The sequence below is a fragment of the Anomaloglossus baeobatrachus genome, chromosome 6 (assembly GCF_048569485.1).
Source record: "Anomaloglossus baeobatrachus isolate aAnoBae1 chromosome 6, aAnoBae1.hap1, whole genome shotgun sequence".
Classification (NCBI taxonomy): Eukaryota; Metazoa; Chordata; class Amphibia; order Anura; family Aromobatidae; genus Anomaloglossus; species Anomaloglossus baeobatrachus.
Window position 1 is genome coordinate 490,654,812 of NC_134358.1, and position 23,471 is coordinate 490,678,282.

General features: G+C 46.4%; 2 protein-coding genes across 3 annotated transcripts in view; both read left to right on the forward strand.

Annotated features, from left to right (window-relative positions):
- The window catches only part of LOC142244497 (solute carrier family 22 member 13-like), a 44,370-nt gene extending 40,577 nt beyond the window's left edge, over nt 1-3,793 (forward strand). For both annotated transcript variants that reach the window (XM_075316731.1, XM_075316732.1), the window contains one exon: nt 1,769-3,793. In XM_075316731.1, the coding sequence (XP_075172846.1) occupies nt 1,769-1,862 (94 nt within the window). In that variant the 3' untranslated portion in view covers nt 1,863-3,793. The remainder of the gene's footprint in view (nt 1-1,768) is intronic.
- Nucleotides 3,794-7,400: 3,607 nt separating this feature from the next.
- LOC142244498 (solute carrier family 22 member 13-like) overlaps nt 7,401-23,471 on the forward strand; it is a 32,105-nt gene continuing 16,034 nt past the window's right edge. The window contains exons 1-5 of the mRNA XM_075316733.1: nt 7,401-7,796; nt 9,767-9,870; nt 10,895-11,049; nt 20,444-20,612; nt 22,056-22,176. Of these exons, the coding sequence (XP_075172848.1) occupies nt 7,401-7,796; nt 9,767-9,870; nt 10,895-11,049; nt 20,444-20,612; nt 22,056-22,176 (945 nt within the window). The remainder of the gene's footprint in view (nt 7,797-9,766; nt 9,871-10,894; nt 11,050-20,443; nt 20,613-22,055; nt 22,177-23,471) is intronic.

A 23,471-nucleotide genomic window follows, 5' to 3' on the forward strand; every position in this document is an offset into this window, starting at 1 on the left:
TGGTGCTGCAGGAACGACAAACAACATCGTACCTGCAGCTGGAGCGACATTATGAAAATGAACGACGTCACACAGATCAGTGATTTTTGACTGTTTTGCACTCATTCATCGTCGCTCCTAGGATTTACACATTGCGATGTCGCTACCGGCGCCGGATGCGCGTCACAATAACTGTGACCCCGACGATATAGCAGTAGCGATGTCGCAACGTGTAGAGTACCCCTTAAACCGGTCTGCACTCCATATCGTTAGTCAAATGTATGTCAGACATGAATGCTATTCATCTATGCAGACCAGAGATGACCATGGGTCCGAGTAGAAAAGATGACTGGTTTAATCACAGAAGTTCAAATACATTATAGAAATAAATTGGATAGGAGCCAAGAATACGTACACTCCCTCTATTGGGTAAATGGCAAAAAGATTTTATTTTGAGATATATATGTATATGTGTTTCATCATTTTATATTAAGCTAAGTCACCATGAATCACAAAAGTGTTATGATCAGAATGTCTCATGTCTGACTACAGTTCAAACACCATTTTAAGTCCAGTTTTGGATATCTTCATATAATACTGAATACTGACCATAACAGGCCACCGTTGGCTGACCCACTCATGTAATGTTCATCTTGCAGGTGGGATGGTAAGAGAGGGCTGAGTGTTGGGAACCCTGATGAAGGATGTCCTGAATTCAGTATAGACAGAACTAGTAAACCTTTTATTGATTATTCATTATTTTTCAGATATGCACAATCCCTTGATGGTTTCTTTACCACAGGTAACAGTTCTTTTAACAAGGAACCTAGAGGCTGTGAGCTACACTACAGAACCTGAACAGGTGTGCAACACCACCGAACTCCATGGGGAGAGAACAGTCCCCAGGTCAATTCCTTGGTTATCTTAGTTTCAGAGCTAGTTCATAGAGAGGCCGGCTCGCTAAAAGAAGACAAGAAGGCTCTCTGTTGCCCATAAGCTTAGTTCTATTGCCTTTTACGTTATTAAAGCCTGTCTTTTTTTGTCAGGGACTAAATTTGCATCTAGGCTCTCGCCTGGTTTACTGACTAATTCAGTTGTCTCTGCAAACTGCCCACCCTTGGTCTCTCCACTCTAGGTTCATGCTACACCATTGTTCAACATCTTCGTATGGCCCTTATGCCAACACTCAATGGCTATCCTCTCTCCTAAAGAGCCATGAGAACTCAACTCTAGATAGCTGTTAGGTCTGAAACGGACCCTGGTGAGACACTGACCATTCAGTGAAGTGACATCACCTCCCTTACTTCAAATGCATGAAATGCCAAATCCGGCCATACAGGCCTTTCCAGTAGATGTTTTGGTGCAACACTTTCATATTCAATGTCCCTAGTAATGTCAGTGAAGGATTTGCAGGCAAATGTACCTGCAAACTAAATTTTGCCTTTGGGAGATGAGAAATAGTTCTTACCCATTAACTTATTGGCAAAAACACCACACACACATGTCAAAGTGAAGCACTGTCAACACAAAACACACAATAACATACCGTACACACATTTAAATAACTGCAAAAAGTGGGTAAACCCTATTACATTGGCATATAAACAAATAAGGGATGAGGGTGAGGATGAAGAGCAGCAGCAGGAGACTGTTGAGGAAGTTTAATGATATGCTTAAAATTTCACTAATTTAGCTTTTTGGGCAGAATTAAAGATTTTATTTATCCTTTCCCAGGACCTGAAAAACCATTTAAACTTAAAAGTCTAAAAAAATTTTTTTTTATTTTTAGATCTGATAACTTTCCGAAAGAACAGCTGATGGATGAAAATCATGGCGATGAAGAAATGGATCCATCTCAACAGCAAAAAAGAACTCGTTTATAGGAAGATTTGATTGGCAAAGTTTGGATGGATTTATTGGATGGAACATAATCCTTCTCTTCATGTTGTGATCCTGTAAAATTCCAAATGTTGGGACAGTTCAGAGTAATTGCAGGCAGGCCACGCCATTGACATGAATGGGTTTGCTGTTTTTTTTTTCTTTAAAGCACCATTCCAGCATTTTTTTTTTAATTTCATTGCTGGAGTGCTACTTTAAATGTCATTTTATCACCTTCCGGTGGCTTCACCCATTTTCGCCGCTGCCCCGTACGGCTTGGGCGATTTGTGACCCGCCAGCATGCTCCAGAGCTCCATGGAGCGCAACCGAGGTCACAAACCAATACATCTTTATGAGATCTTAGTTCTGGCCTCATTGGAGCTCTCAACAGATATATTGAGTACTTCTGACACAGCTTGTATCTTCTAGCCAGTCAGACGTTACTGTCACAAGATGGCGCCGCGGGACGGGAACAGTGTCGGTAAACGATGAAGACGCTTTAAAGCGCCACTCGAGCGCTGAATAAAGCTGGAATCATGCTTTAAATAGAAGCAGACTGTAAAATGGACAGTGTCTCATAAAATCTGGACATCTTTTGATCAAAGTACAGCAATTGTTTAATCATTTTTTTCAGTAAATTAAAAAATGTGGATACAGCGTAAAAACAATCGTGTCTGCCTCTCTAAGAAAGCATGCTACCTAAAAGAGGGCCATGTAAGACACAGCCAACACCATCGAACATTACATGAAAGGTTATTTGGTCCGTAAGGGGCTCAGAAGCTTCAATTCACTACCTGAAAAAGAAACATTCCAACTAAATTCTCAAACATGTCCTCTTAACACTAGAAGTCCCAGAGAGGGGTCATTTAATCACAGTCTTTTGTTCTGTAATTAAGGCAATTACTGTCGCACCACAGGAGGTTGTTGTTTTCCATTGAGTTTAGCCATTTCGTTTCTAGTTAGTTCTATTCAGTTTGGACTAAGGGGTACTTCACACACAGCGAGATTGCTAATGAGATCGCTGCTGAGTCACGGTTTTTGTGACACAGCAGTGACCTCATTAGCGATCTCGCTCTGTGTGACACTGAGCAGCGATCTGGCCCCTGCTGTGAGATCGCTGCTCGTTACACACAGAGCTGGGTCATTTTTTGGTCTTTGCTCTCCCGCTGATAAGCACACATCACTGTGTGTGACAGCAAGAGAGCAAAGATCTGAATGTGCAGGGAGCAGGAGCCGGCGTCTGGCAGCCTGCAGTAAGCTGTAACTAAGGTAAACATCGGGTAACCAAGGTGGTTACCCGATATTTACCTTCGTTACCAGCGTCTGCAGCTCTCACACTGCCAGTGCCGGCTCCCTGGTCCCTGCACGCATAGCCGGATTACACAACGGGTAAATAAGCAAAGGTTTGCTTATTAACCCGATGTGTATTGTGGCTACGTGTGCGCTGGTAACCAAGGTAAATATCGGGTAACCATACCCGATGTTTACCGTGCTTACCAGTGTCCGCAGCTTCCAGACACCGGCTCCCTGCAAGCACAGCGTCGCTTGCACGTCGCTGCTGGCTGGGGGCTGGTCACTGGTCGCTGGTGAGATCTGCCTGTTTGACAGCTCACCAGCGACTGTGTAGCGACGCAGCAGCGATCCTGACCAGGTCAGATCGCTGGTGGGATCGCTGCTGCGTCGCTAAAGTGTGACGGTACCCTAAGGGTCATTTGACCCTCTTTTGGGACTTCAGGGGGGAGCTCGAGATTTCTGTGACTTCTAGTGTTAATGAATTGGGGTCATCGTACTCCTCAAGCCCTTCATTAAGAGTGATGGGTGCAACGTTACTCTTAATGAATTGGCCCTGTAATATTTCTTATGCCATACGTGACTACTCTCCATGTAAAAAAATAATACATTTCTATATTGCAAAAATAAACTTGAAAAATTTGCTATGGACAGACATGAAACAAGAAAGTGTCTTGCATTTTGTACTGGTTCCAACATGATATGTACTATCAAGATTATTTACTTAAAAAAGACTTGTTACTTGCTCAAAAAATTTAGTGAAATATCTTGTTAAAGTCCCTGAGCTCACCTAATTCTGCTGCTGTTATCTATTTTGTTCTGTGTCACTGAATTGTAGGGATATTCACATCTGTACTATGTGAAATCTCTGCTTTGCAGTCCAACTGGACATTTCTTCGCAGTCTTCTCTTTCACACCTCCCTCTGAGATGCTGACAATCACAGCATGGCAGCTGATCTAGCAATCTATCCATCTCAGAAATTGCAGAGCTGTGATTATCAGCATCTGGGAAAAAGCACAAGCCCCCAAAGAAGAATATGAACTAACACCCAGTTAGTTGCACTGTACAGAAGAGATTTCACATAGTGCGCTCCAGAAAAAACTAATGTGAATATCTCTGCGATGAAATGATACAGCGCAATGCAGAAAAGAATTAGGGGAGCTCAGGGATTTTTTTTTAAAAGGCAGACCCTCTTTAAAGGGAAGCCCTACATTTTGCCAGCAGATACTGCTTGAAAAGTGGTTTTCCTGGAAAACTCAGAAGAAGCTATAGTAGAACTGTGCACGTTATCTAGACTCTGACTGCTATGTTGACGTATCCTTTTTTTTTAAAAGCTTTTTTATATATGGCAGTGCAAACATATTCCACAGTGCTGTACATGCATTGTCATCGCTCACTGTCCAATATGGCTATAGCATTGTAAGGGGCAGGGAATTGTCAAGAAGTGATCAGGCCTCATACATTTGAAAATTCTACTATGTATGAAGCATATTCTTTCAGCTGAGCATAACAACCATGTAGTGTGTTAGATAGTAGTTCATGTATTTCTGTTCCCATTTGATGATACCTCATGTGTGACTGTGGAAAGTTTTAATGAGGAGTGGTTAAAGGAGTTCTAGAATAAGATTAAATGGCCTTCCTGATAGATTCAAACTGCAGCCCATTCTAGTTACGAGCCCGGACGGGCTGCAGACTGAAGACATAATGCTTCCTGTTTCAATAAAAATACAGCACTTCTGAAAATTATTTTTGGTGCACAGATAGGTCCCAAACCACACACAATAAATGAAAAAAATCAGTCACTCAATCGCATAAAGCAAAAGTTCTTTTTTATTATGGAAATCCAAAAACCAAGGTGTGTCAAAAGTAAGGTTTCGGTTACTCTTAGACCTTTGTTAAATATGCACACCGGTTTAGTGTTCAATGGGGGTACATAAGGAGCAGCAGCGCTCTGGTAGTACGAGTATATTGCTTTGGCGATGTCCTCTGAGACATACAGCCTCTGAGACCTGTGTCACAATCAACAATAGCTCTATCACACATACCTCAGCAATCTTGGAGGAGGGCTGTGATATTTGAAGAAATTTAACTACTCCACAGTTGAGCAGAACATAGGATATCTCCAGCCTCAATGTTTATTTGTTTTTTAGTTGGACGCAGTCAATCTCCATGCATTCCTATAAAGCCTTCAAACTGACAGGAGAGGAGGATGAAGCTGAAGATCTCCTCACTGAGCACATTGTGGGCTATGACCTATTTCTTTACATATCACAGTCCTGCTCCTGAGCAATGAATGAGGTATGTGTGATGCAGCTCTTGACAGCTGAGACACAGGTCTCGGGAGCTGTATGTCTTCAGTTTGTAGCCGATCCTAACGAGAATAAAATGGGCTTCGGTCTGAATTATATCAGGGAGTCCATTTTCTCCATTTTATCTCATTCTTGAAAAATCCCTTTAAGCTGTCAATGATAACTGACAGATGAGAGCATTATTTGAGTGTTTTGGTTTTTAGCAATGGGACATTGAATAAGTGCAACTTTCCTGTGCTATGAGGTCAGACTTGCAGTCAGGTGAGCAAGTACAGCTGATGTGACCTTGGTGCTGAGAGTAGAGAGTTTGGCAATTGATAGTTTACCTCAGTTGAAAGACAGTCTTGTCTACGCAACTAGAGAAACCACACTGGAACAAAATTAAATATCTGTCTCTGTATGAGATTATAGGGTAAGAGACCCTGTGATTGAACATCAGGGTAAAGGTGTGAGAGACACTTAAGGGTACTTTACACGCTGCGACATCGCTAGCGATATCGAGCGCGATAGATCCTGCCCCCGTTGCTCGTGCGACATTTGATGCTTGCTGCCGTAGCGAACATTATTGCTATGGCAGCGTCACATGCACATACCTGGTCAGTGACGTCGCTGTGACCGCCAAACAATCTCTCCTTCAAGGGGGAGGTGCGTTCGGCGTCATAGCAACGTCACTGCGGCATCACTAAGCGGCCGGCCAATAGAAGCGGAGGGGCGGAGATGAGCGGAACGTAACAACCCGCCCACCTCCTTCCTTCCGCATTGCCGGTGGACGCAGGTAGGGAGATGTTCGTCGCTCCCGCAGTGTCACACAAAGCGATGTGTGATGCCGCAGGAACAACGAACAACATTGTACCGGTGGCAGCAGCGATCACCGTTTTGGAACGATTTTGCAATCGTTGATCGTCACTCATTAGTGTTACAGGCTGCAATGTCGCTACCGGCGCCGGATGTGCGTCACTAATGACGTGACCTCGACGATATATCGGTAGCGATGTCGCAGCGTGTAAAGTACCCCTTAATCAAAGAACATTGCCAGTCGGTGAGAATGCCCAGCGGCACAAGTTAAGTCAGAAGGGCCAAATGAGAGAGATGCCAAGAGTGAAGCGTATTTTGTGGATGTGGGAAGGATTTTCAATGTCGGGCCTGTGGTGTTATTTTTTCAATGTTTTGTTCAAGAATTGTACCTCTAGTCAAGAGCATTCAGTAAAGTTCTAAATAGAACCTGTCAGCAGGTCAAAAATGGCCGTTTATTGCTCTTATTTAATTCCGACTGCTTCTTTGGAGTATTCAGTTGTTTGTCTTTTTGAAATCCATCATATAAATCCATCATTTATTCAGCACTAATTTTTTATGGTCTTTACAATGGAGCTGTGGCTCAGATGGTAATTATGCCAAGCAGTCTAAAGACACACCCACCAAAAAGCCTGTCAGCCACGCCCCCTTGGAAAAGACCATAAGAGTTAATATTGAATAGAAAGGCCCACATCTTGAGATTAAAAAAAAACAAAAAAAACCCCCTCAAATTGTTCCTGGTGTTTTAATGCATGGTGCCGCCCAGGCACAGATTCCCCAGAGGACTCTGGTCTTGTGGGTATTTTTTTGTAGCAGCAAGGTCCTTACCATCTTGATTTGCATTTCAATACCATGAATGTCATATTTTGGAGCACTGTCCTCTTATGTTGTTCTCTGTGAAAAAGGAAGAACTTTCAGTTAAAATATAACGGCTAGCAGTGATATGGTAAATTTTTCATCTGATACATTAACACTTAGATATAGAGAGATCACAAACCAGTATATATACATATTTATCGCCTGCTGTGATGCAATGTGTACTGGTAAGTACTGTATATACATGCAATATAAGTATGAGACTTTGCCTTTTTACAGGTGCCTTTTGGACAGGGGTTAAATATTAATTTCTATCTGCTTGTCTTGTGTTTTTCATGACTTTGAATCAGATGACAATGACGGACTTTGGTGAAATCCTAAAAAATGTTGGGGAATTTGGTCGCTTTCAGAAATCTTTGGTTTTCATGTTGTGTTTCCTTAGCTTTTTCAATGCGTTCCACATGTTTGGAACAGTATTTTTGCAAATCTCTGTTCCTCACCACTGCAATACCAGCTGGATCCTGGAGAACAGCCCCAATATCACCGAGGAGGACCAGCTAAATTTAACCATCCCACGTAATGAACATGGAAGCTACGAGAAATGTGTCATGTACTCTCCTGTGGATTGGGATATAGAATCTATCCAGAGGTATGGGCTCAATGACTCGGAGGACTGCCAGAATGGATGGGTGTACGACACGTCACAGCAAAAGTCAACACTGGTCACGGAGGTCTGTAAATATTTCATTAATTTTCCAAAATGCTGATCACATGTAATCAATAACCTACTTTGGTATAATGCCAAGCTAAGCTGTTTAGAAGGCACATCGTATGTACAGACAACCTTTGTCACTGTTTGCTGTGGCTGAGCTAGAACTTCAGATTACTGACATTGATACTTTTCTTCTCTCAGCATATAAATCATTGTAAACTCAGGGATTGAAGATTTTAATATAATTCTGCATACTGTGTATCATCATGACCTCACTTGTAGACTATTTAAATGTATAGATAACAAATTCTATGTGAATAGAGAATGGGAAACTAGTATGATATTCTTGTGTGTCAGATTGTGCACGAGATTCTGCAAACTCCAATAACCCCTTGGTGACATATGATGTCCTGTGTGGGGTGCAGGTATCCCGAGCAACTCAGGAACTGGAGAAACAGTAGCCAGCTTCAAGTATCTGCTAAAAGTCTCGTGAAGACATCCTTGCAACACAGTCTGAGCCCGGACTGCAATGTATGGACTGGCTGCGGGCCTCCTGACCTTAGCATGGCTGCCTCATGCAAATATATGAAGCTCGGGTTGGGAAACTTGCGGCCAGTCCGTGCTTCGAAATCCATACTTGGACCATATTGCATGGATGTCTGCATGAGCCCTAAAACACTAGCAGCTGGAGCTACCTCTCAGTGCTTCTGTATAACTATTTAGATGTTGATGCCAGTCTCTGACAGATGCACTTAAATGGTTCTGCTCCTTATGACCATCTGAGTGCCCATCACCTACCCCCATCCCACCGCAAGATTGTAGGGTGCAGATAGGAGTCAGGGTCTACTGAAGGCTCTTGTCACAGCCAACTTTGTACTTCCATGAAGCACAGCGATAAAGCAATCACAAGTTCAAGGAGACTGAAAAATAATATGAAAATTAGTAAAGTTATTAAAAACAAAATAAAAATATTAATATAAAATGAAAAATTTGAACTCACCCCCCTTTCTCCAATATAAAGACATAGACATTTAAATCAGAATGGTCCAATCTATAAAGTGGTTGACCACCACCACCCGTGAATGATAACCTATTTAGGTGATGTGTGGCCTTAAGGCCACTTTATACGCTGCGATCTTGCTAGTGAGAGTGCCCGCCCCCGTCGGTTGTGCGTCACGGACAAATCGCTGCCCGTGGTGCACAACATCGCTTACACCCGTCACATGGACTTACCTAGCCTGCGACGTCCCTGTGGCCGGCGAACCACCTCCTTTCTAAGGGGGCGGTTCGTTCAGTGTCACTGCGACGTCACATGGCAGCCGTCCTATAGAAGCGGAGGGGCGGAGATGAGCAGGAGGAATATCCCGCCCACCTCCTTCTTTCTTCATTGCGGGCGGCCGCAGGTACGGTGATGTTCCTCGTTTCTGCCGTGTCACACGTAGTGATGTGTGCTGCCGCAGGAACGAAGAACAACCTGCATCCTTAAACAGCAATGATATTTGGGAAATGGACGACGTGTCAACGATCAACAATAAGGTACGTAAATTTGATCGTTAACGGTCGTTCGTGCGTTTCACATGCAACAACGTCGCTAACGAGGCCGGATGTGCGTCACGAATTCCGTGATCCCAACGACATCTCGTTAGCGATGTCGTTGCGTGTAAAGCGGCCTTTTCTCTTCTGTAGATATAGGGAGGGACATGAACAGATTATTCCTGACTAAACAAGGGCAGAAGTGTGAGATTATTCTGCAAGTCACTATGACTGGTAGCAATGTGGGTGAGAGGAGAACCTGTCATCCTCAGTACAGATCATTGGCCTTACCTAAAATCTGTATAATATACTGCTCATCTATCACAGAATTTAAAAACTTTTTTTGTGATATCACTCTTCCTAAAGATGATGTAGTAGTAATAATAATACTAATAATACTAATAATAATAATAATAATAATAATTTAATGTGTTTTTGTCTCTGATTTTTGTTAAGTTTGACCTAGTATGTCACAGGAAAGAGCAGACAGACATATGTCAGTCCATTTATATGCTTGGAATCCTTCTCGGATCCTTTATATTTGGTCATTTAGGAGACAGGTAAGTAGGAATACTTAATAGTTTATATGCATGAAATATAAGGGATGCCAAAACTTTTGTCAGTTTACTTAGGGATAGGCTCGGACTGGCCCACAGGAGAACAGTTTAATCCCTTGGAGGGCCCCTGTACAGATGTGGGCTCTACAACCTCTACATGAGTAGTGTTTGGCACAATACACTTATAGACATTGGCCACTACTTTTTTTATTGACTGCCTATTTCAGAACCCCATCAATATCTGATCAGTGGCTGTCTGACAATTGGCACCCCTGCTTATCAACTGTTACCAACAGTGGCCGGAAGTTACCGGATGCTGCCAGAACGCAGCAGCTCCGCCAAAACGATAATGGCTGCAGTCGGGTACTGCAGATCCAGCTTTTATTCCTTTGAATAGGGGCTGGATCTGCAGTAATCAACCACAGCCACTATAGAAATGACAGAGCTGCCGTGTAACATACAAGACCTACTGGCCAGTACCGGTAACAGCCGGTCAGCAAGGGTGCCGAGTGTACCGAGGATAGGCCATCAGTAAAAAAGTACTGACCAACTCCTTTAATGCAACATGTACAGACAAGGATAGCATCTCATCATTAATTTAGAAAGCTACCCTGTCTATTATTTTATTGAATCATGGACCAATTTGTTAAAGAGGATAATGTAATATTTGCAAATAGCTGATCAATGGCCACAATGGCTCCTCATAATCAAAGTAATCGGTGGACCCTTGGCACCCCAGTCCGACACTGCATAGGGATAATACAATTTTAGGATTTTACAGATTGATGTGCATATTGTCTATATCAAACTGTTTTCAAATATTATTTTATTAAATCCCTAAGAATGTATGTCATATCCATACCATATCCATGTGGCACTCCTGTAATTGGAAAAGTAAAAAAATCCAATTTTATATGTAGAGAAGCTGTAAGTCTTCATAAATGCAGTTTGTAAGCAAATAAATGTTTGTATCGCTGACCTTACATCTTACTTTTGTAATAATTATACCTTTTGTTAATTTTTAAAGGATTGGGAGACGTCCAGTTATATTAATCTCCATTTTATTGATGTTGGCTTTTGGTCTTGGAGCGGCGTTTGTTGCAGATTTTTATGTATTTATGGTGCTGAGATGTTTTGTGGGAATCGCTATGGCTGGGGTCCTGATTAACAATGTAGTACTAGGTAATGTATTTCAGAACTTCTATGGTAATTTTTCAGAGATATTTATTTTAAACTACCTTATTATTAAACTAAAAACAACATCTCACATTCGTGATAACTTTTGTGACTGAGAACCTTGATGTTCTTCAAACAATATGTCACTTGTTTCTCTGCCCTGATCCCCCAGACTGACACATCTCTTACTGTACACACATAGGGAGAGACTTGTCAGTCAAGGGGAGCAGGGCGGGGAGAAGCCACCGGGTCCTGCCAGTGTCTACTGTGACGCTCTGGCAAAACCAGGTAGTCACACATATAGGCCCCCGCATAACACCTTCCCTCACCTAGGTTAGATACAGCTGACCTGAAACCTTAGCCACGAACTGAATAGGTCACGAACTGAATACGGCCAAGCCCGTACAACTACGTCCTCCTTTTCATTTGGCGTGCCCGCGTGACCTCCGGGTCCAGAGGATCCCTCGACCAACAAAGCAGGTCCGGATCCGAGCAGCCCAGCTGCTACAGGCGTGGGGCCGGCACACTACTACATGTTGCCTGTGGTTAGGGCAGCATGAGTCTCATATCAAGTTCCTTTTAATGCCTTAAAATGTCCATAGGTTTCAAAGTTTGTTCAGGTGAAGAGCTACTTATACTCGTCCCCTCTGTATGATGTGCCAAAACTTAAAGATAAAACAAAAAATTAATGATCACATTAAAAAGGGATTATTAGATTTTAGGCTCATTCATTATTAATTCATAATATAAGTGAAAAACATAATGTCCCAAAACATTATTTGAATAATTAATAGATAATACTTAGAGATCAGCAAAAGGATTTGGATTACACTGGTCCGACATCTAATTTGTTCCTCTTGGCAACCGGACCAGAGCACTGTTCACCTCTGTGGTGGCAATCCTTTGCCTCCATTATAGGCACCTGTATCACTTAATAAAGCCCCTTACACATGATGACTGTGCATGTCTTGGCTCCACATAATGTCATGACCTCTTGGGAGTTTAGTAAGGCTGCTTTCACACATCCGGTTTTTGCTGAGCGGCACAATACGGTGCTTTGCAGAAAAAACGCAACCGTTTTTTTTGCCACTGGTTGTGTTTTTACAGCATAGACTTGCATTAGCGGCATATTGTGCCGCATGGCCTTGCGTTGCGTCCGTTTTTTGCCGAATGCGGCATATTTAGCCCATGCGCGGCCAGATGGAACGTTGCCTGGCACGTTTTTTTTGTGCGGCGAAAAAACCTCATCGCGCCGGATCCGGAACGATTTACAATGGAAGCCTATGGACGCCGGATGCGGCGTCCTGCGGCAAAAACCACATCCGGCCTGCGGATGCGTTTTTTTTTGCACTGCACATGCTCAGTATCAATCCGCATCCGTCAAAAAACAGACGGGCCGCATGGAAAAACTTATGCAACGGATCCGTTTTTTTCGCCGCATCCGTTCCATAGGTTTTTGAGCCGGATTGAGCCGCACTGCAAAAACCGGATGTGTGAAAGCAGCCTAAGCAGCAGAGGAGCCCAGGATGTCATGCGAAGGATTGCCAACACAGAAATTCAACCTGCCTGGGTTCAGCTGCCATGGAAGACTGTCCTGATATTTGGACAAGTGTAAATTGAATCTTTTTTGCTCATCTCTAGTAACACATATTTAAATGGGTTATTCACACAGAGCCAACCCCTTTCAATTTGTAGCTGCCTTTACAATCACCTGTTCTTTTGAAGCTACAAATCTTGGCAAACCTTGTCAAGCCATTAAAGGAATATGTAAAGGGAAATTACATTGTTACATGGTACAGTCTCATTTGATGGCAGTGTTTCCACTAAGCTCAACCGGATGGACACACGGACGGCGGTGCATCAGTCAGACATGCGGGTGCCGGTGCACCAGTCAGGTAGGGCTTGCGGAACACAGACATTAAAAATGCAAAATTAACAGTTTAACAAAGTCCAGTGATTATGTGTCGCCCTGGGCAAGCCAGGGGACACAGGTCATCACACCACCACACCCTACATCCCAGCTAGGAACACCAAAGCTAACCAAAAATCCTTGTTGCCTTCCTCCAGAGGCTGATGATTCACACCAGGGGGTGGGCCAGGCAGTTGGCTCCGCCCACCGAGGAGTTCACAGCTCTGGAGGCGGGAGAAACCAGGCAGATCAGTTAGGGAAGTGAAGGAGTAAACAGGAGTTGACTTAAGGAAGTGAAAGTAGAAGGAAGTAAAGTGGTAAAGGAGGAAAGCAAGAGTGGTGACAGGAAAGAAAGAGAGTGAAAAGCCTGAAGTGGTCCAGCTGTGTGTAGGACCGGGTCAGCAAAGTCAGCAACGACAGTGACTGTCCAGAGGGGTGACTGTTCGGGAGTTCCTGGAAGGACCGCGGACGGGTAGTGACCCGGCGGTCTGGAGCAGCGGGCAAAGGACAGTCAGCACCAGGGCAGGGGCCTCTCGGACCCCGGCAAGGCTAGGAGTCGCCATAATTTGCCGAATCCGTCAGTGAAGGGGACGCAGATCCCCCAACAACCAAGTCCCGATAGAAGGCAACAGTCCGACCATTAAGGAGGAACACCGCCACCGCCAAGGCACCAGTTCCTCAGGGCCAGCATCTGCGGGCAAAGTAGAGCTCCTCCGGTCCAGCTTGAAGCCGGGGAGCGGGTTACCGGTGGGAACCCATCGCTACCAACTTAGAAACATCAGGTGCAGGTCAGAGGGACATCACCGTTACCTACTGGGAGAGCAAGTGCAGCCGTCCGTGGGAACCGTCTTTCCAGCCGTGTGGTTTACTGTAAAACTGTGTCAACGTCTCAGGCTGAGTGAGTACCACAGTGCCGCAAGGCACAGCACTGCCCCCGCGTCCCTGCGCCCACCAGGCCCTGCACCTCCCTCACCATCACCGGGCCCCGGGATCACCAACCCCTACCCATGGAGGGGCAACGCAACATCTCGCTGCTACACACCATCGTCCCCGGGCCTATAGAGCAGCGGTGGAGAAATCACCACAACCGTGGGTGGCGTCACGGACAATAAACAATATCCCACACCCAACAACCCCCTTTCACTCACGGGCGAGGAGTGTCGCTCGAGAACCCCCGGGATCCGGCCCACCGCTCGAGCCACCACTGAGCAGCAGCCGCCGGACCCGAGCAGAAGGGGTGAGCGTAGTATGCTGACACCCTCCTCCCCGCCCGCGACAACTAACAGACAGATAACGAACATCAAGCAGTTACAGAACATCACGTCACGAACAGGATCTTACCGCTCTGCCGTTTGGTAGAGGTGCGCCTTGTTACCGCCGGAGGTATCCGGCTGAAAAATTTCAGAAGCCGCCATCTTTGGCGCGAAAAGTTCCCGCTCGAGCGTCTTCTCGAGTAGCAGAGGCGCGAAGGCCAAAACCCCGCCCCGAGAGAGGAGGGGCCGGAAAGAGCTAAGGGGGACGCGATGGCGGCTGGCTGCATGTAGCTGCAGCTATAAAAGCAGGGACGCCAGGACTCTGCAAACATACCGTTCCTGGAAGAAGAAGCCACCATGTGGATGCCGTCCCGCGACACCGTAGCCCCCGCGCCTGGAACCGCGTCGTGGGTGGAGATCCGGACTGCGCAGCTCTACCAACGGCTGCAGGTCAGGATGCAGCTCCTCATGGAGGAGTGGGAGACCGACATGGCGGACGTTATAGCCACCGTGCGGAGACGCGAGGAGGAAGCGGAGAAAGGGAGGGTGAGTGACCCACGTCCCGATGCCCTGGAAGGGCCGGTCATCGCGGCTGCGGGGCCCGGTCCAAGCCCTCTCCCCCCGTTGCCTCCCTCGCCACCCGTCTCGGAGGCCGTGAACCCGCCACTAGGCCTGCTACCACCGCAACCGGTAGCAATACCCAGCGTCCCCGCCCAGGCGGACCGACCTGTAGCCGGAGCCCGTAGTAGACCGGAGGTGTTGCCGTGGAAGGTCCCGAAAGCTGAACCGGAGGCATCCCCTGAAAAATCCCCCGAGCCGGAGCCGATGACCCGCTCCGAGCCGAAGGCCCAGCAGCGGAAAGCCCCTATGCCCATCCCCCACACCTCGGCTGAGGTAGCGCCGGGTTGTTGCTGTAAGGCAGCGCCCAAGGCCAAGACACCGCGGGACACGCCGCCCAGATTCCTGACAGTGGGCAACGTCCAGAATGTCCCGCGGGGCCCGACCCGTGCGCCGGAGCTCACAGCAGCGCCGTATTGGGATAGGGAGCCGGTACCGCTGGGCCTGGAGATCGCTGAGAGGGAACGGAAGAAGGCCGAGCTGGTGGCCCGAGCTATTAAAGAAAAAGAAAACCTCCGGCAAGCGACATTCCGTGTCCGGGGACCGCTGTACGAGGGGCAGGTGAGGTGGTTTGATGTCCACCGGGGCTACGGGTTCATCTACGAGCCGGGCCTGGAGGCCGAAGTGTTTGTAGCCCGGCGGGATGTGAATGCCCACCTGCCTGAGGAGCATCCCGGCCGCAACCTAATGCCGGGAGACCTCGTTCAGTATACCCGACACTGCGGAGAGAGGGGGTGGTTTGCCCTGGATGTGAAGTTACGGGGCAGCCAGGAAAGCCGAGTGGGTCCGGCACCCCCTCCCTCGGATGAAGTTGAAGGCCTGGAGTAGGGCAGCGGAGCACCGTTGTCCAGTCCCCGTTGGGACCACCATTTTGTTTGAAAGTTCTGCTAAAGTTTTGAAAATGATAAGTGAAATGATACCGAGTACTTCACCAGATTGTCTGCTTGATTAGCAACTGGCTGGAGCCGGCACCGTTGTCCCCGTGGGGACCGTTTAAAAGTTGTTTTGCATGGGAACTATCCATGGACAAGCCCGTGAACTTGCAGGGCAACCACAAACGTTAAGTGGCTTGTAAATAAGTTGTTTGCCGTTACCGTTTTCCGCAATGCCGCCTCCGGAGAGGCAGGTTGGAGGGAGGGCCCTCAGCAGAGCAGGCTGGGGCCCAGCCACCAAAGGAACCGGTGGCTACCCTCTGGAGGGGAAGGACAGATCCCGCTCGGGTAACTTGTGCTGGACTGTGGGTCAAGGGGTGCTGCCTGGGCTTTAGGGGCAGCATCAGGGCCAGGTTGCTTGGGTGGGAGAGAGCGGAAACCGTAACCGTAAACCGTTATGCAACGTTTAAGAAATGTGCCTCCCGTTATGGGAAGATTCATTAAAAATGTAAATATGTTATTGTTTTACCATGTTATCTTTTACAGAAAAATAAAACCGGTGTTGCACGGGCAGCCCGCGGACGGTCTGCATTTTGCTAAGGGGGAATGTGTCGCCCTGGGCAAGCCAGGAGACACAGGTCATCACACCACCACACCCTACATCCCAGCTAGGAACACCAAAGCTAACCAAAAATCCTTGTTGCCTTCCTCCAGAGGCTGATGATTCACACCAGGGGGTGGCCCATGCGGTTGGCTCCGCCCACCGAGGAGTTCACAGCTCTGGAGGCGGGAGAAACCAGGCAGATCAGTTAGGGAAGTGAAGGAGTAAACAGGAGTTGACTTAAGGAAGTGAAAGTAGAAGGAAGTAAAGTGGTAAAGGAGGAAAGCAAGAGTGGTGACAGGAAAGAAAGAGAGTGAAAAGCCTGAAGTGGTCCAGCTGTGTGTAGGACCGGGTCAGCAACGACAGTGACTGTCCAGAGGGGTGACTGTTCGGGAGTTCCTGGAAGGACCGCGGACGGGTAGTGACCCGGCGGTCTGGAGCAGCGGGCAAAGGACAGTCAGCACCAGGGCAGGGGCCTCTCGGACCCCGGCAAGGCTAGGAGTCGCCATAATTTGCCGAATCCGTCAGTGAAGGGGACGCAGATCCCCCAACAACCAAGTCCCGATAGAAGGCAACAGTCCGACCATTAAGGAGGAACACCGCCACCGCCAAGGCACCAGTTCCTCAGGGCCAGCGTCTGCGGGCAAAGTAGAGCTCCTCCGGTCCAGCTTGAAGCCGGGGAGAGGGTTACCGGTGAGAATCCATCGCTACCAACTTAGAAACATCAGGTGCAGGTCAGAGGGACATCACCGTTACCTACTGGGAGAGCAAGTGCAGCCGTCCGTGGGAACTGTCTTTCCAGCCGTGTGGTTTACCGTAAAACTGTGTCAACGTCTCAGGCTGAGTGAGTACCACAGTGCCGCAAGGCACAGCGCTGCCCCCGCGTCCCTGCGCCCACCAGGCCCTGCACCTCCCTCACCATCACCGGGCCCCGGGATCACCAACCCCTACCCATGGAGGGGCAACGCAACATCTCGCTGCTACACACCATCGTCCCCGGGCCTATAGAGCAGCGGTGGTGAAATCACCACAACCGTGGGTGGCGTCACGGACAATAAACAATATCCCACACCCAACAACCCCCTTTCACTCACGGGCGAGGAGTGTCGCTCGAGAACCCCCAGGATCCGGCCCACCGCTCGAGCCACCACTGAGCAGCAGCCCCCGGACCCGAGCAGAAGGGGTGAGCGTAGTGTGCTGACACCCTCCTCCCCGCCCGCGACAAGTAACAGACAGATAATGGACATCAAGCAGTTACAGAACATAATGGACGAACATAACCTTAACATCATGGGCAGACGGCAGCGTAATTGAAGACTTGTGACAGATAGCGGAATACCACAGAAGTATAGTAGGAATACAGATGACTGTAAACAGGTAACAGATTTGCTGGAGGCCGCTGGCAGACAGGGAACAGGATGACTGGAGACTTCTGCCAGACAGGTAGCAGAAATACTGATGAGTTGAGAAGGGTAACAGTATACAGTAGACCGTTTGCAGACAGGTAACAGGAAAGTGGAGGTTGCTGTCATGACTGGAGACCACTGAAGGCACGTAGCAGAGATACTGACGAGTAGAGACAGGTAACCGGTTTACTGATGACCACTGTCAGACAGATAACAGGATGACTGGAAACCGCTCGTAGGTAACAGGAGGACTGGAGACAGCTGAGAGGCAGGTAGCTGAGTTACTGACTGCAGGCAGAAGGCAGATGAGTCTCAGGAGTAACATGGAAGCCTGACAACATCGCAAGCTGTACCAAACCGAAGGCAGATATGAGACAGAAGGTCTAAGGACCTGGGGCAGGTTGCAGATAGGACTCCAAAGTTCAACAGAAGCCAAGATGCAGCACAACAAACCAACTCCAGCTCAGTCCATCAGTATTCACTCAAACTGGGTTAGTCTCCATCAATACCAGGACCCAGGTGTGAGCCAAGAAGCCCTTAAATAGGCCAAGGCAGTTTGTTATATTGAGAAACAATCCAAATAGAGATAAGACCTAGCATCACCTTAGGCATGTGCTCTGGAAAAAACAAATATAATGTTCAAAAAGAAGAGAGTTCCGGCACACTGTGCTGTTTCCCAGAATAAGGAAGATACAAAATTCAAGTAGTTTTAATCTGTTTTTTCTTTATTGGAAAAAATGTTGTGCTGCACATGAGTAGAAAATCCGCCAGGACGTTTCGGCCCTAGGTCTTCATCAGGTCGGACAATCTGACCATGTCGAGCAAAGATCCGTAATTAAGAGGAAAAAAGAAGAAGAAGAATCACCAGTCGTCATAAACAAATATGCTCCAGCATGAAATCTAGTCCTGCTGGGAGGTATAGACCTTGGAAAAGTCCTGTGGGGTGATTCAGTAGACTAGAGTGTCCTGCATGGATGTAATCAGGCTAAAGGCCTATTGGTTACTAAGTCTCTGGGTCCGTTACTTCCGGATTGGATAATTAATGTACAAACCACATAATAAGTACTGCTATTGCCTATCGCAATGGATATATCAGTAAGGAACTGCTAGTCCGCAAGAATGCCAGTTAGGTTAGGGTGCTTATACTGGTGGCAGTAGTATATCTGCAATATAACTATAGTGAAACTTCCAGTAAAGGGACACTAGGTAAAGTCAATTGTTTATACTGGTAGCAGTAGCAGATCAGTTGCTGCAGGAGGCTGGATCAAATCCTGTTAGGGATAATGTGTCAAGGAGATAAGGATAACTCCGGTGGGGCTGGCCTCCGTGTGCGATGGTGATTGTGCGTGCTGCGCGTCCTGCTGCGTGCGTGCTGCTGCGCGCGCAGCACGCACAATCACCATCGCACACGGAGGCCAGCCCCACCGGAGTTATCCTTATCTCCTTGACACATTATCCCTAACAGGATTTGATCCAGCCTCCTGCAGCAACTGATCTGCTACTGCTACCAGTATAAACAATTGACTTTACCTAGTGTCCCTTTACTGAAGGTTTCACTATAGTTATATTGCAGATATACTACTGCCACCAGTATAAGCACCCTAACCTAACTGGCATTCTTGCGGACTAGCAGTTCCTTACTGATATATCCATTGCCATAGGCAATAGCAGTACTTATTATGTGGTTTGTACATTAATTATCCAATCCGGAAGTAACGGACCCAGAGACTTAGTAACCAATAGGCCTTTAGCCTGATTACATCCATGCAGGACACTCTAGTCTACTGAATCACCCCACAGGACTTTTCCAAGGTCTATACCTCCCAGCAGGACTAGATTTCATGCTGGAGCATATTTGTTTATGACGACTGGTGATTCTTCTTCTTCTTTTTTCCTCTTAATTACGGATCTTTGCTCGACATGGTCAGATTGTCCGAACTGATGAAGGCCTAGGGCCGAAACGTCCTGGCGGATTTTCTACTCATGTACAGCACAACATTTTTTCCAATAAAGAAAAAACAGATTAAAACTACTTGAATTTTGTATCTTCCTTATTCTGGGAAACAGCACAGTGTGCCGGAACTCTCTTCTTTTTGAATGCTATATTGAGAAATGCCAGGCTACTTGCAAAGCTTGATGTAGAGCGGAGCCCAAGCCAGAGATAGAAAGTGTAACATTACATTGCAATGTAGACAATCATATGGACTTCTCAAATTTCACTTACCCCTTTAAGAGCCTAATATACTGAGACAGATATATTTAGAATCTTAAAACTAACTACTGTATTACCATATGCTGTATACATGAATATGTACCTGGTGATCATTAAATATAAATAGGTGACTATATATTATATGGTGATTTTGAGCGGACAAAAGTGGCAATCGGTCTTTGCAACTGCCCTCCCCCCTGACTCCTGGGGTAATTTTAACAGTAAAATATTCATTTTACAATATCCACACTTTTAGATTACATTAAATTAGAGCAGGTCTGACTTCATCATCAGGAAAGCCTGACAGGTAAATTTCCCCATGGCTGTCATTCCTAGGTAGACATGGGGAGAGCACAGTGACTATGTTGCCAAAGTACCTATATAAATACAGGGAGCTATCCCAAGATTAGGGTTATGCTAGAATTAAAAATTTCTTGTAAATTTTGGGATTTATTATGATAAAGAAAATAGTTACCATTTGTAGATAGATAGAAGGATATAATGATTGGCATATTCTTTTTTTTTTTAGTTGCTGAATGGGTGGGACCATCACATCGTGCCTATGCCACTATCACTGGCCATGTATGCTTTGCAATAGGACTGATGGTGCTGGCTGGAATCGGATTTGCTATACGGAACTGGAGATTGCTGCAGATTGCTTGTGCTGCACCTACAGCTTTATTAGTCTTTTATATTTGGTAAGTATGATATTTCTGGATATACAAAAAAAAAAATAAGTCATAAGACTCATCGACTATAAGTAAACTGAATGTCCTGGGAATGTTCATAATCCCAAATTTTACAAATATGAACAGAAAAAAAATCACTTAATCTTTCAACAAATAAGTAATATTTTGTGACGATAGGGCGGCCTATGTTTAGATGGCATCCTGTGCGTAAGCTTCCATTCCCACCCATCATTTAGAAGACCATACTGTACCTAAATAACAGAATCTTACCATGTACAAATAAGACTATGTAATAAACTAGGGTAATCATTATGGGGAGATCTGAGGGAGGGGTTGGTGATAGATGTGTGATGTGTCCGACTCATTAAGCCCAGTGGCACCCCATTCATTAATGACCTGTTATACTTTGTATGATTGCACAAGTCATATACCCCTAAGGTTGGCATTTGTACTTTCCCCGTAACACTTTAGAATTAACAGTGTTTCTTCCTTGAAGAGAACAGTGAGTATTGAAAATCAAAATCAGTAGTCATGTAAATGTAGTCTATAAGGGGTTAGCCTCATCTCAGGCTTTTATGGAACTAGCGCCCTTTAAGGTGCATTGATGGGGAGTAGTCCTTACAGTATTTGTATGTTTCCCTATAAATCTATTGTTGTCAAATTGTCTGCTCCCAGTGTTGCCCCTTTGTGTGTTGTCCACCACTTGTATTGTGCCCCTCTTTCCTTGTCTGGGAGGCTGCTGTACACAGTGATTTTTAGTGTCAGCTCAGGCCCATGCCAGCCTCAACGCTAACATTGGGTTCCAAAATTAAAGCACATGTTGTTCTACTAATTTGTGATGAAGGACAAAGCCAAAAAGAGTGGGGAGCTCAGGAGTAGTTACGTGGAGGGACATGCTGCTTGTATAGTTACAGCCTACAGTGAGTCAAGCAAGTGGGCTGAAGGTACAGACTAAAAACCTTTGCAGACTAAGTAGTGTTTTTAAGCAAGGCCCAAATACAATGCCCAAGAGAGCTGGTGGACAGACAAATACTTTGCCAGCCATTGCTTGATCAGGGCGGCCTTGGATTACAGATACAGTGTACAGGGGGGAGAGACTGGCCGTAAAGACGCCTACCGAAGGACCTATTTCTCTAGATGTAGCAGAGGTAGTGGACTAATGGGGAAAAAAGGAAAGTAGGAAGTCATCTGTGTTAGTGAGAGACAAGTCCTCGTGAGTTATTCCTGAACACCAAGTACAGGAATGTTCTGTGCTCTGCAAATGAATAAGCAGCCTTTTTTAAAGTTGTACTAATGTTGCAAACTTTATCGAAGGGTACTTTATAAAGACCATATGGTATACCCTTTTCTAACGAGGATTGTGTTAGCTACTGTGGATCATTGGCTATTCTTGTGCTGTGCTGATAATATACAACATGCACATTGAGGAATCTATATTCAAATATCACACAGGTTTCTTCCAGAATCACCTCGTTGGCTTCTAACTAAAGGCAAAAATGAAAAAGCCAAAGATCTCCTCCAGAAAGCTGCACATATGAACAAACGAGAGTTACCAGAACATATACTGAAGCAGGTAAAGCCTTTAATGTCATCCAATGAATCTACCTATTTAGAATTCAGTTTTATTAATCTGGAGTCCAAAATCTAAACTCTCAAAATATTATCGTGATTATATATAACTAGAAGGTGGCCCGATTCTAACGTATCGGGTAGTCTAGAATGCGTATGTAGGTTAGCAGATTGAATAATAAGGTAATGAATGGACTGGATGGGTTAGGTTTAATTTAGTATTCTAATAATTGTTTATTGGTTTTAAAATGACAAACAACAGAAGGAACAGTTTTAATAGATGAGTCTAATTTTTAATGATGTTCATGGCTTGTAATGAAAGAAGGCCATGAACAGTGTAAAGTTAAGTAAAAATATGCTGGATGCTGTGATGTGGCCCAATGTTGGTATGTGCCCCCATCTTGGTGTGTTCGGGCGCTTTCACACTTGCGTTCAGCGCAATCCGCTGCTATGGAGAATAGTGTACCGCCCTGCGGGCTTGGCTGCGACCGCCGAGCCGCTCGGATCCGTGCTCGTACTGCGGGTGGTGGCTCGAGTCTCTCACGGACCCGGGGGTCACGTCGCTCTGCAAGGGAGTTGGCGCTACACGCGGGGACTTGGGTGAGGAGTTCCACGGCCGGGGCCGTGGTGGTTTGATTTGGGATGTAAGTTCGTGACGCCACCCACGGGTTGTGGTGATTGTAGACACCACCGCTGCGGTGAACGTATGGGGGTTCCCAGGAGCAGTGTAATGGCGCAGCTAGGTGTTGACCCCTCTGTGGGTAGGGGATGTTGGTCCCGGGGCCCGGTTGGCGAGGGCCACCGGTGTGCATGGTGAAGTGTTGCGGTGCCTTATGGCACTGGTGTACTCACTCTGACACAACACACTGGAGTCTCTGGTAAACCAAACGGAGTGATGAACGGGGCCCGCAGCCGGCTGCAGCTTCTCCCAGAATAGGTTGGTGGTTTCCGCCTTTTTCCCCTGCACCTCTGTGTGTAAATGTTTGACTCCTATGCCTAGACACCGGTAGTCCGCTCCCCGACTTGTATATGCCGTAGGAGCCCATTTGCCCGCAGACGCTGGCCCTTTGGGTCTCTATGCCTTGGCGGTGGCTTTACCCTGTATAGTTGGGCTGTTGTCTTCTAACGGGACTTGTGTGGGATAGGTCCTAAAGTCCAGTCCTCAATCAGTTGATTTGACTCGGCCCTGTCGGTTCAGGGCTTTGTACTGGGTCTGAGTACCCCTCCTGGTGCTCCGGTTTCCAATCGGTTCCCCGGTTCGGTACCGGCGGGCCACCGCCCAACCCCGGTCCCTACGGT